This window comes from Loxodonta africana, chromosome 12, assembly GCF_030014295.1.
Source record: "Loxodonta africana isolate mLoxAfr1 chromosome 12, mLoxAfr1.hap2, whole genome shotgun sequence".
Taxonomy (NCBI): domain Eukaryota; kingdom Metazoa; phylum Chordata; class Mammalia; order Proboscidea; family Elephantidae; genus Loxodonta; species Loxodonta africana.
In genome coordinates, this window is record NC_087353.1 from 83,862,421 (window position 1) to 83,875,742 (window position 13,322).

A 13,322-nucleotide genomic window follows, 5' to 3' on the forward strand; every position below is an offset into this window, starting at 1 on the left:
TGGGGTCCCATCCAAGCTGCCGTGGCTTCTGACGTCCCAGGGCTCACCACTCACCTCTGAGAAATAGTGAGTTGTGTGTGTTTCCCGCCAGCAGGACGAGGTCATTTCCCTTTCTGGGCCTTTGCACTCTTCCTGGCTCAGGCTTCCACCCACTCTGCGGCTTTCAAACTCCACACCCTTGACAGTGTCACTTGCCCTCTCTCAGCCTCAATTTTCCTCTTTGGCCGTTTTTCCTCTTCGGGGTCTAATAACACCACCTCCCAGGGCCCACGGGGATTAGAAGGCTGCGTTTCGAGAGGCAGCAGAGCACAGCAGTTTAAGTGTGGACTCTGGAGCAAGACTGCCGAGGTTCAAATCCTGGCTTTAACCTCTCTGTGCCTCATTCTCCTCACGTGTAAAATGTGGATTTTAATGGCAGCTACCTCAGGGTTGTTGTAAGGACTCAGTTGATGAATTGGTCAAGAACAGTGCCTGGCACCTAATAAGTACTGCGCGAACGGTTTGCACTCAACTACTAACCTAAAGGTCGGTGGTTGGAACCCATCCAGTCCCATCATAGAACAAAGGCCTGGCAATCTGCTTCCATAAAGATTACAGCCAAGAAAACTCTATGGAGCAGTTCGCCTCTGTAACACATGGGGTCTCCATGAGTGAAATCGACTCAGAGGTAACGGGTTTGGGGTTTTTTTTTTAATATATATATATATATATATATGTGTGCATAGCAATTATTATGAACAAAGCCCTGGTACATAGTACATGTTTAAAAATATTGAATTCGTTACTGTTGAATTGTAGCCATTTATTCATTCAACACATGTTTATGGAGCACATGCTATGTCTGTGTCAGGCACTGTTTTAGGAACTGGGGACACAGTATTGACATGGCAAACATAAAGCTCTGCCGTCATGGGGCTGGGATTCTCATCCGGGGAGTCAAAGAATACGTATATAGAAATAAGTAACTTAAGTGTTACAGGTTATCTTTTACACTCCCAACTAGCTGCCTACTGGGAGAGGCTATTTCACATCTTGCCAGCGTGGAATTCTTTTGTGAACCATTTATGTCCTTTGCCTATTTTTCTTAAAGAAGTGTTTGTCTTACTGATTTGTAAGATCTCTTTATATATTAAGGCCATTAACCCTTTGTAATGTAGATTGCTGCCTTCTTGTAGTCTTTTGCCTGATTTCTATTTTGTGAATGGTATGTTTTGGTACAGGGATGTTGAAAAATTGCAGTCAGATCTTTCTATCTTTGCCTTCTGCATCCTGAAATAAAATAAGCATTTATACATGTAACCTCACTGAAATGATTAGGGATGGTGATAAGTATTGTGACGGAAGTAAACAGGGTGTGGTGACAAGGAGTCATGGAGGAAGCCCCCATTAGATGGGGAGCCAGAAAAGTTCTCTGAAGTCTTTTTGGGTGTAAAGACTGTGAAGGAGGACAGTCTGTGAGTGCGTCAGAGTGGTAAGGAGGCCAGCGAGCCTGGAGGCTTGTAGGGGACAGGGAGGAAGCAGAGAGGACGTCAGAGGCTTAGCTGGGGCCCAGTCATCAGAGGGCTTGCAATTTTTTTTTTTTTGCACTCTTTTAAACTTTTGCTTTTGAGGTAATTATAGACTCATATTTTTTATGTAGTTGTAAGAAATAATACAGAGTGATCGAGTTTCCCCAAATGGTATCATATTGCAAGGTTATAGTACAGTATCACAACCAAGATATAATCTGCTGATCTTGTTCAGATTTCCCTGTCCTACTTACACTCATTTGTATGGGTACGTGTTTGGTTCTGTGCCATTTTGTCACGTGCCCAGTAGGCTTATGTGTCCACCACCACAGTCAAGATGCAAACAATTCCATCATCTCACAGATCCCCCTTGTTGCCCTTTTATAGCCACACCCATTTCCCTCCTGCATTCTTAACCCCTGGCAATCACTCATCTGTTCTCCATTTCCATAATTCTGTCATTTCAAGAGTGCTATATAAATGGGATCACACAGTGGTTTGGGGAGAGGTGGAGGGCAGCAGGCAGCGCTTAGATTTTATTCTGAGTCGGAGATGCCCTGCGTTTATGGGCCATGGATCCCCCAGTGAAGAAAGCCTTCAGGAGCTGGAGGCCCCTGAGGGTGTGAGCAGGTGGTTCCTCGCCTGGTTTCCAATTTAAAAATGACTCTGGCTGCAGCAAGAAGAGACCCATGTCTGCAGCAACTGCTAACTCCGCATCCCACCATACTCTCAGCCCCAGAATGGGTTTTTGAAAGATGTTGCCACTGCCCAGCTCACAGACCTCAAAAGCTGCTAATTACCTAAGGAGGGGCCCTTGACTGGAGCTCTAGGGTGAGCTTCAGGCTATCTGTGAGCTCTGATATGGAATGCAAAATTAAATGGGTGCCCTTTTCTAGAAAGAGGGTTTTTTTGGAGTTTGCATCATATGTTCAGAAAGGTCAGTGGTCTCCCTGAAACTTCTAGGACTCTGGTTTCTAGGTAGAGATAGTGGTGAAGAGCTTGAAGCTCTGGATCCTGAACCCAAGGTTTGAATTCTAGCACAGTCAAAGCTCTGCAAATCACCTAACCTTTCTGTGCCTTGGTTTTCTCATCTGAAAATGGGAAATATAATACTGCCTATTTCATAGGGTTGTTCTGACTAAGAAATGAATTAATATAGGTAAAATGCTTAGAAGACAACCTGGCACTTGGTAAATATGTTTGTTAACCTTTTAGGCAAAGACCTTCTAGGCCCTCTGGGATTTTCAGATCCTCTCTGTGTCGGTTGTGCTCCTTTCAACAAGCTTCAGCTCAACAGTATGCCTTCCAAAGAGGGCACTGTCACCTCCCTTGTCCTGGCTTTCATAAACCTTCTGTTAATATGACCCCAGTTTTTGTTCTTTTTTTTAAAGCTACTGCTTCACCATTGGTTTTTGCAGGCAATGAAATGCCCAGGCGTTTCCAGTGCTCAGCCAGGCTTTCTAATTCTACGCTTGGGCAACTAGTGTTTCCTATTGATAAGTAGAGTGGCCAACTTCTCCCGGTTCATTTCATTTCATCTTGTTGGTTTCAGCCTGTGGTTCTAGGAGAAGGAAAAGGAATTGTTGTATTGGAATGCACTGTGGACTTGGTAGCAGACAGGCCTAGGTTCTGATTCTAACTCTGCCTTCTGTCTAGTGTGGGGTCCTGGGCAAGTTATTTGACCTCTCTCGGCCTCAATTTCCTCAGCTGGAAAGTGGGGATAATAACAGTACTTAGGTTTCAGGGTCCTTGGGTGGATTCAATAAGGTAATGTTTCTAAAGCACTTAGCCAGTGCCAGCAACAACTTAAGTTAACAAGCAGGGTTTTGTTTACATAGATCTTGGCTCAGCTTAAGGAAACTTTCCAGTAACCAGGCTCTGCTCAACCATAACCGGACAGTGAGCACCTTGTCCGAGGAGGAAGCCAAGCAGAAAGCTAGACAGCAGCATGTCAGAGATGGGGTGTTTATTTGCAAGGCATTCCTGTCCAGGCTCGCAGTTGAGCAAGGCAGGCAACTCCTGAGGCCCCTGAAGAATCCCTGGATTCAGTATGCAAGGTTGAAATTACATCCTCTTGCCACTACTTGACCCTGGTCATTTGGCAATTCTTCTTAATTCCTTGAGTCATCTGAACCTTTGTCCTTCGTCCCCTGTGGGAGGTGTCTTCTCTCACTGTGTCTGTGTCATGCTTCACCCTGAAATGCAGACTGTACACATCCCTGTGAAGCTCGCTGGAGGCGTGTGTGTGTACACGTGTGTGTGTTGGCATGCCCATGTGCTCACCCTCCACAGCAAATCAAAGGTAACAATCTTGACTGGCAGTAGACCCGACATTTTAGTGCACTCTGACTGGGGTGCTTGACATCTCTCCCACTGGAGGACTACCATGAAAGTTCTTCTGCTGTGTGACCTTGGGCAGGTAGCTTGGCCTCTCTGTTTCTCTTTTTTCAAAATTGGGGCAAAGGTAACAGCTTTGCCCCTCTGCCACAGTATGCTGTGGGCATCTTCTTTGAACTTGTGGGAGTGAAAGCTACCAGGACTTTGCAGAGGTAACTGGCGTCACGGACCTGCTACCCCACTGCCATCCCACCCTCCTTGATCTTCACCGTGACATTCAGCCATGGAAGGCAAGGTAGATAGGGAGGTCCCTCCAGGAAGAGCTCTCCACCCCAGGCTGAGCCCTGCGTCAAGCCCATTAGGGGCCCCACATCGTGTCCAAAACGTGTTTGTTCAACAAACACTTATTGAGTACCTATGTGCCAGGCACCATTGTAGGTACTAGGGACTCAGCAGTGAACAAGACAAGGCTCTGGCTCTGTGGATTACAAACAATTAAAAAAAGGAACTGTTCCTCACATTTTCCTGTTTTTTGCACCCGGGGTCTTTTGAAAAGTACAGGCCAGTTACTTCATAGCCTGCACTTCAGTTTAGGTTGGCCAGATGTTTCCATGCAATTCGTGTGTTTTCGGCAGGAATACCAGGGAAGGGAGGCTATGTTCTCAGAGCATCATTGCAGAGAGCTCATGGTGTTGGTTTGTCTTGGCACTTTGATCACTTGGTTAGGATGGTGTCTGCTAAGTTTCCCTATTGTAAAGTTAATGGCCTGCAGGTTGGTGGTTCGAACCCACCCAACAATACCACAAAAGAAAGGCCTGGCAATCTGCTTCCATAAAGATTACAGCCCAGAAAACCCTTTGGAGCAATTCTACTATATTATACATGGGGTTGCCATGAGTTGAAATCGACTTGATGGCAATATCTCTGGTTTGATTTTCTGGCTTTTTGACTCATTAATTAATAAATAGTTGATATGAGTTTTGCAAGGAGATACTTTGAAGCTGCTATGGTACAGAGAACTTTCCCTTTTCCCCCATTTACTGCTCTCTAATCAGTACAGAAAGGAGCCCTGGTGGCACAGTGGTTAAGTGTTCACCTGCCAACAACCAAAAAGTTGACAGTTCAAACCCACCAGTGGCTCCGGGGAGAAAAGACCTGGCAATCTGCTTCTGTGAAGGTTACTGCCTAAGAAACCCTGTGGGGCAGTTCTACTCTGTCACGTGGGGTCACTCTGAGTCAGAATCGACTCGACGACACACAGCAACATCAGTATAGACTCCAGGTTCCTGTTTTACTCCAAGGGTTACAGTTGGTTACTCTGATATTTATTTTGCTGCTCAGATTGTCCCCATGTTAGCCAGTGGGCACGTGTCAAGCTAGCACCTGTCTTTTTCACATGCCCCCATCATTCTTTGAGTGCTTCCCTGCTTTCTGGCACCAGAAGACTCCCAGGCTTTTCTTGTACTTCCCTTGCTCCGGGAATCAGCCATTTCTGCAGCTCTGTTTCCTGTCAGTGCAGAACGGCATGTAGAAGTCAAGGTGTGGTGCCAGAAGACATGATAATCCAGTGCCGCTCATGTTCCTGGCTTGGCTCCAGGGCTTATAAAGGGCATAACTGAAGCAGTTAGCAAACTTCAAGCAGTGTCTGTGGAGTAGGTGGCAGTAGTGCGTTTGCCTTATCTTCCTAGTTTTGATGGTTGTGTTGTGGTTATGTGGAGCCCCGGTGTCACAGTGGTTAAGAGCTCAGCTGCTGACCAGAAGGTTGGCACTTCGAATCTACCAGCTGCTCCTTGGAAACCTTATGGGGCAGCTCTACTCTATCCTGTAGGGTGGCTATGAGTCGGAATTGACTCAATGGCAACAGGTTTGGTTTTTTTTCAATTGTAATTATGTAGGTGAATGTCCTTGTTTTTATAAAATATACCCTGAAGTATTGAGGGGGTAGTTTATTCTTAAATCTTCAATGTTCAGGAAAAACGAGAGAGAGAATGGGGGAGAGGGAAGGGGAAAGAGAAGGAAAAGGAGGAAGGCCACTCGGGAGGAAGAGTGGGGAGAGGAAAGGCCCCAGGTGGAAATGAGTCGAGTATGTTTTCAGGCAGTGGGTGGTACAGATGGTGGGCCCGAGGCTGGAGAGGGAGGCAGGCCCTGCTGGGTAGGGCCTTTTGGATGTTGTTACAGGTGGGACACAGTCGCTCTCAACAGGGGCTGGGGGCCTTGACGAGGCGTTCAGCCCTTACTGTGTTCCAGCCACTGAGAAAGTCCTTTACTTCTAGTAAAAAAAAAAAAAATAGTACCTCATATTAATCTTCAATGTGAATCTCTGAGGTAAATTCTGATATGATTCCCATGTTCCAGAAAAAAGAAGCAAAGCTCAGAAAGGCAGAGTAACTGTTGTAATGTCACCCAGCTCCCAAGTGGCAGAAGGAGGCCTGGGTGTCTGAGGTCAAGCCTGTGCTCTTGCCACCAGGCTGGGTCACTTTTCTGAATGAGCCTACAGATAGATACCCAAGGGGCCGGCGGGTGGACCCTCTCAACGTTGCCGGGAAATACAACCCGGTATGTTGTTTTTTTGGAGGGAATTTGGCATTGATTAGCAGGAGTGTAGAGGAAAACGTGCACACTTCTTAACACCATGGGATTCAGCTTCTGAGGGTTGTTCTTACTGATAATAACCGGAAACGTTGCTTGAGTCTTTTCTCCGTTCCAGTCACTGTTTTAAGGGCTCCACGTGGGTTTATTTAATCCTCACAAAATTCCAATTTTATTATCCCCACTTTACAGATAAGGAAACTGAGGCACAGCGGAGTGAAGCAGCTTGCTCAAGGTCACAGCTAGTAAGTGACAGGGCAGGTGTTCAGACTTAAGGAAGTAATCATAGAAATGTGTAGAAATGGTAGTTTGTATCAATGGAATCGTATATCACCCCTATTGTGTGAATGACACCCAATAATATATAATTAAGGAATAAAAATAAAAAGGCACAGCCACACACACACACAAACACAATTTAAATTCCTCTCGAAACCACAAGGCCCAGCAATAACTTTATTTAATATCTCTTTTCATATTTTTATATAAAAATACGAAGATAAGTAGATATTTTATTTATCAAAAGAACAGCACCTTCTACATACTGAAACTTAAATTTTAAACTTAATATATCATTAATATCTTTCTACGCCCCTAAATTTAAATCTAAAGCATCAAAATTTAATAGCATTCCATTGTAGGTTGACCACTGGATATTTAGCTCTTATTTATTATTGTTATTTTTATTACCATTATTATATTTTGCTAGGGGTCTTTTCAACGGCAACGGGTTTGGTTTGCTTTTTCCGTGGGCTCTTCCTTAGAAAACCATCTCTACACAAATAACCCACAGCCTTCTGTATCTGCATCCTTCTCACTCAGGTCAGAAATCTTGGGGTCACCTTTATCTCTTCTCTCTCTCACCCCAATTCCAACTCGTCTTCAAATCTTTCCAAGCAGGTCCAGAAGCCAGTCCCCTCTCACCTCCTCCACGATCCGAGCCGCAGTGTCCCCCTGCCTGGTTTACCACAGTGCCTCCTCCTTGGCTTCCCACCTCCACTCAGTCCTGTTCTCCAAACAGCAGTCCAGGGGTTCTTTCCCCTCCTCGTGTTCACACTCCTCCACCCCACTGGCCTCCCTGCTGTTGCAGGAACATTCTGGGTATGCCTTTCTCACAAAGCCTCTGCCTAGAATGCTCCTCCCACAGGGAACCACCTAGAACACCATGGCTCCCTCTATATCTGCATGGCTCCTTCCCTCCCCCACTCAAGTCTCTGCTCAAATGTCACCTCAAGGAGGCCTTGCCGGACCATCGTGTTTTAAATTGTAATGCCGCCCACCCCACCCTCTGTTCCCAATCCTCCCAGTTACCAAGGAGTCTACTCTACAAACTACAAAACAGCACAGGTGATTATGGGGTTAGGAGTCAGGGTATTGGTGGTTGGGGTAATGACTGGAGGGGAATACAGTAATGCTATGGAACAAACAACCACAAAACCTCGGTGGCATGTGACTACAGACGTTGATGCAGCTCCTGAGTTTGCAGGCCCCAGCTTACCTGGGGTTGGCTGATCTTGGCTGGGCTCAGGCATGCATCTGTACCCAGCTGCAGGTCGGCTAAGCAGCTCTGCTGATCTTGTTTGAGCTCATTCACATGACCAGACGCTGGCTGCTTGGTGCCTCAGCTGGGGCTATGGTGGTGCCTCGGCTCTGCTCTGCTTATTATCCTCCTCCAACAGGCTAGCTTGGGCATGTTCTCAAAGGTGATGGTCATGGTGCAAAAGGTCAAGCAAAAACTAAAAAATACTTTCTCAAGCCTCTGCTTGCATTATTGTTGCTAATATTTTGTTGTTGGCCGAAGCAAGTCACACAGTTGAGTCCAGAGTCCAGGGGCATATTAGAGTCCAGAGTCCAGGGGCATATTAGAGTCCAGGGTGGTGGTAGGTGCATTGTGGTTACATAGATACAGGAAGGGGTGAGGAACTGGAGCCATTGATGTGATCGGTCTTAGACACTCCGCAGCAGCATGTTTAGTGATTGTCTAATACTTCATTGCGTGGATCCGAATAAAAAAACCAAACCCCATCGCAGTTGAGTCGATTCTGACCCATAGCAACCATGTAGGACAGAGTAGAAATACCCCATAGGATTTCCAAGGAGCAGCTGGTGGATTCAAGCCGCCGACCTTTTGGTTAGCAGCTGAGCTCTTAACCACTGTGCCCATAATTTATATAACCAGCTCTGTAAGGCTGAACAGAATCCCTGGGTGATGCAGTTAATGTGCTTGGTTGCTAACTAAAAGGTTAGAGGTTCGAGTCTACACAGAGGTACCTCAGAAGAAAGGCCTGGCCATCAACTACTTCTGAAAAATCAGTCATTGAAAACCCTATCGAGCACAGTTCTACTCTGACACACATGGGATCACCATGAGTTGGAATCAACTTACAAGCAATTGGTAACTGGTAAGGCTGAACAGTTAGATCAGAATTTCCAAAATATATTTTAAGGAATTGTAAACCCTGCAGGGAATTAATTGGATTTTTTCAGGCGGGGGGTGGGGGGGCGGGTAATGAAGGGAGAGTATGAATAAATATGGTAATCACTGGGTTAAATGAGGAAAAATAAGTTTCTTTATTGCAGGACTTATCAGAACCTTTACATACAAATGTGCATTATGAACTTCCAGAAGTCTGGGGCATTCCTCAAACATAGTGGTCCGTGGGATTTTCTTCAAGAAGCATCTCTGGGGACAGGTATTCCATGTTCCACACTCTGGGATCTGGGTTGTGTTTCATGATTGTAAACAGCGCTCTGGTGAACAGGGAGGGGCTCTTTGTTGGTGCAGATATAGATGGCCTGGGTGGCGGGGTCAGCTCTGAGAGCTACACGCAGGATGGTGGACATAGTGGGAACTGGACTGGCACTCACAAGGCTTTCTTTCTTGTAGCAGGTGCCTTAGGATCTCCCAATGGGGTGGCTTTGCTCTGGGCTCATGTTCCCCATGGGCTGCCTGATCCTGATGTGGGCCGCAGGCTCTGGTAAGTCACCACCTCTCACTCATTCACTCAACAAATGTTTATTGACTGCCAGCTATGGGCCAGGCACTTGGGATAGGTCACTGAACAAAATGAAGATGGCTGCCCTTGAGGAGATGACACTGCAGTGGGATGAGACAAACAATGACCAACCCCAAAACAAGCCCGTTGCCATCGAGTCGATTCTGACTCATAGTGACCCTATAGGACAGAGTAGAACTGGCCCACAGGGTTTCCAAGGAGCGGCTGGTGGATTCGAACTGCTGACCTTCTTTTGGCTAGCAGCCGAGCTCTTACCCACTGCACTACTAGGGCTCCACAGACAATGATAGAGGGTCCTAAGATAAGTAAATTCTAAGGGCCATTAGAAGGTGATGGGTGCTAGGGATAAAAGACTGTTTAGAATAGAGTTAAGGAAGCATTGCCGGAATCCCTGGGTGGTGTAAACGGTTAGCATGCTCAGCCGCTAACTGAAAGGTTAGAGGTTCAAGTCCACCCAGAGGCACCTCCGAAAAAAGGCCTGGTGATCTACTTCCGAAAAATCAGCCATTGAAAACTTATAGAGCACAGTTCTACTCTGTCACACATGGGTCACCCTGAGTCAGAGTAGACTCCTTGGTAACTGGGAGGATTGGGAACAGAGGGTGGGGTGGGCGGCATTACAATTTAAAACACGATGGTCCGGCAAGGCCTCCTTGAGGTGACATTTGAGCAGAGACTTGAGTGGGGGAGGGAAGGAGCCATGCAGATATAGAGGGAGCCATGGTGTTCTAGGTGGTTCCCTGTGGGAGGAGCATTCTGGGCAGAGGCTTTGTGAGAAAGGCATACCCAGAATGTTCCTGCAACAGCAGGGAGGCCAGTGGGGTGGAGGAGTGTGAACACGAGGAGGGGAAAGAACCCCTGGACTGCTGTTTGGAGAACAGGACTGAGTGGAGGTGGGAAGCCAAGGAGGAGGCACTGTGGTAAACCAGGCAGGGGGACACTGCGGCTCGGATCGTGGAGGAGGTGAGAGGGGACTGGCTTCTGGACCTGCTTGGAAAGGAGACTTGAAGACGAGTTGGAATTGGGGTGAGAGAGAGAAGTGATAAAGGTGACCCCAAGATTTCTGACCTGAGTGAGAAGGATGCAGATACAGAAGGCTGTGGGTGCAAGCAGACATTTGGGGGGAAATCAGGAGTTTGTTTTGGATCTGAGATAAGTTCGAGGTGTTTATTAGACATCTAAGATTTTGCCTTGCCATGATGAGCCCTTCAGCCATTGAACCAATGCAGATTAAAGTCAGCTGTGATGGGTGGGAAGGCCCTTGGTGGTGCAGTGCTTAAGTGCTCGGCTGCTAACCAAAACGTTGGTGGTTCGAACCCACCAGCCAGTCTGCAGGAGAAAGATGTGGCAGTCTGCTTCCGTAAAGGTTATATAGCCTTCCCCCCGACACCCTTCTAACTCAGGAATGAAGCCACTCCTGAAGTTTACCTTTCAAACACAGGTTGGGTAGTGGTTAAGAGCCACGGCTACTAACCAAAAGGTCGGCAGTTTGAATCCACCAGGCGCTCCTTGGAAACTCTATGGGGCAGTTCTACTCTGTCCTAAAGGGTCTCTATGAGTCAGAATCGACTTGATGGCAACAGGGTTTTTTTTTTTATATAAGACAAACAGGAGCGCTGGTGGTGCAGTGGTTAACAGCTCGGCTGCTAACCAAAAGACTGGCAATTCAAATCCACCGGTTGCTCCTTGGAAACCCTATGGGGCAGTTCTACTCTGTCCTGTAGGGTCGCTATGAGTCGGAACTGACTCGACGGTAATGGGCTTGGGTTTTTTTGTTTTAATTTTACTTTAGATGAAGGTTTTCAGAACAAACTAGTTTCTGATCACACAGTTAGTACACACATTGTTCTAAGACATTGGTTAACAACCCCATGATGTGTCAGCACTCTCCCTCTGCCTGCTCAACTCTGGGTTTCTTATTACCTACTAGGTTGGTTTTTTTTTGTTTGTTTGTTTATAAAACAAACAGTAATGCACATGAGAAATGTGTGTTAGATCAAGTTTGTGAGATCAAATGGGTAACACCTGCTCAGGAACAAAGACAAGAAGGTGAAGGAGACAGGGAAACTGGACGAATGGACACGGTGAACCTGGGGTGGAAAGGGAAAGGGGGAGAGTGCGGATACAATGCGCGATTGCAGCCAATGCCACGAAACAATTTACCTATAAATTTTTGAATGGGAAACTAATTTACTCTGTAAACTTTCACACCTAAATCACACACACACACACACAAAGAGATTACAGCCTTGGAAACCCTACAGGGCAGTTCCACTCTGTCAGGTCGCTATGAGTCGGAATCCATGTGACGGCAGCGGGTTTGGTTTTGGTTTTGGTTTTTGTGATGTGTGTCCTCCAAGGGAGCAAGACGCTCCCATCGGGCTAGAGTGAGGGCCATGACTTTCAGACGCTTTGGCTCGCCACAAACCCAGTATACAGACTGCTGGTTTGAGTCCCTGCTCTGGCCCCAACTAGCTGGGGAGGGAGCTGAAAGAAGAAATGCCCCAATCTCTCCTCCTGCCTTTCCATCTTCCCCTCTCACCAGGTGAAACCAACTGGAAGGCAGAGGATAAGGGAGTCAGGTGATGAGACCATGGGTCAGCCTCCTGGGCACAGAGAGGGCAGGGAAGGGTGGAGAACAGATGGAGGGGAGACAAATGGAGGATAACCAATAAGTATGGAAGCTGGCATAGGTAACAGCCCTCCCTCACCCACACTCCTCCAAGACGGGTGCTTGCTCTAGTTGTTAACCAAAACCCACTGCCGTCAACTTGACTCCGACTCATAGTGACCCTATAAGACAGAGTAGAACTGCCCCGTAGGGTTTCCAAGGAGTAGCTGGTAGACGCGAACTGCTGACTCTTTGTTTAGTAGCCGAGCTCTTAACCACTATGTCACCGGGGCTCCCACTGTAGTGGAAAAGCACCCCTTAAACAGATACTTTTTCTTTAATTTGGCCAAGGGCAAGAAGTTGAGTTTGCGTAAGATAAAGGTGCCTTTGGTTCCACTCCCCTTGAATGGCTTCTGCACTACGGGGGTATTTCTTCTGCTTCAGGAATCCCCCCACAGGCTAGCTGGCTTCCAAACTCTAGGAGCCCTGGTTTTTGCCCCAGTTCAGTGGGAATTAGCATGTGACATTGCCTGGGCCTGTGGTCTTGTTTTTTTGATTGTCCCCTTGGTCCAGTTTGGACTGGTTTCTGACTTGCCTCAGTGGTGTGTCCCCCTTGGTTGTTGGTTCACAGCTGCTCAGAGCTCTCTTGTGTCTCCCCAGGCAGTGTTAAGGTCCTGTCTGAGCCCACCTGCTTCTCTGACTTCGTCACCACCTCCACCTGTGAGTGGAAGATGGCGGGTCCCGTCAACTGCAGCACTGAGCTCCTCCTATCCTACGAGCTGATGTCCTTCCAGAAGATTTCTGACACCTTCGAGTAAGCTGTGTTGGAGCTGGGTATTTGGGTGGTGGTCCCCACGGGGCCTGGTCCAGGTGGTGCCTGGAGGGTGTGATGCTAAATGGGGTTCACTGTGGCTTATTGGATAGGGAGTTAGAGATGGAGTGTCATGGGGTGGGCGTATGGAAGGGCTCAGAGGCCACTGTCAGTGGATGTGGTTCCAGGTGGAATATTGGACTAGGCCAGCAGTTCTCAAACAAGTTAGACTCAGGATGCTTTTGCACACTTAAAAATTAGCAAGGACCCAAAAAGTTTTGTTTAGGTAAGTTATATCTATCGATATTTACCCTATTTGAAATTAAAACTGGAGAATTTTAAATCACAAGAACACACAAGCCCACATTCCATGAGCCATCAGAACAATGACATCATTGCACATCACATAGCTTCTGGAAAATTCCGCCATACACTCATGAGAGAAAGAG

General features: G+C 47.0%; 1 protein-coding gene across 5 annotated transcripts in view; it reads left to right on the forward strand.

Annotated features, from left to right (window-relative positions):
* The window catches only part of IL4R (interleukin 4 receptor), a 47,110-nt gene that overhangs the window by 14,578 nt on the left and 19,210 nt on the right, over positions 1 to 13,322 (forward strand). Inside the window, exons 2-4 of one of the 5 annotated variants that reach the window (XM_010598474.3) lie at positions 9,015 to 9,127; positions 9,322 to 9,412; positions 12,723 to 12,876. In XM_010598474.3, coding sequence (XP_010596776.1) covers positions 9,343 to 9,412; positions 12,723 to 12,876 — 224 coding nt within the window. In that variant the 5' untranslated portion in view covers positions 9,015 to 9,127; positions 9,322 to 9,342. The remainder of the gene's footprint in view (positions 1 to 9,014; positions 9,128 to 9,321; positions 9,413 to 12,722; positions 12,877 to 13,322) is intronic. The other 4 variants (XM_023558869.2, XM_010598475.3, XM_023558870.2 and 1 more) reach the window with 4 other exon arrangements.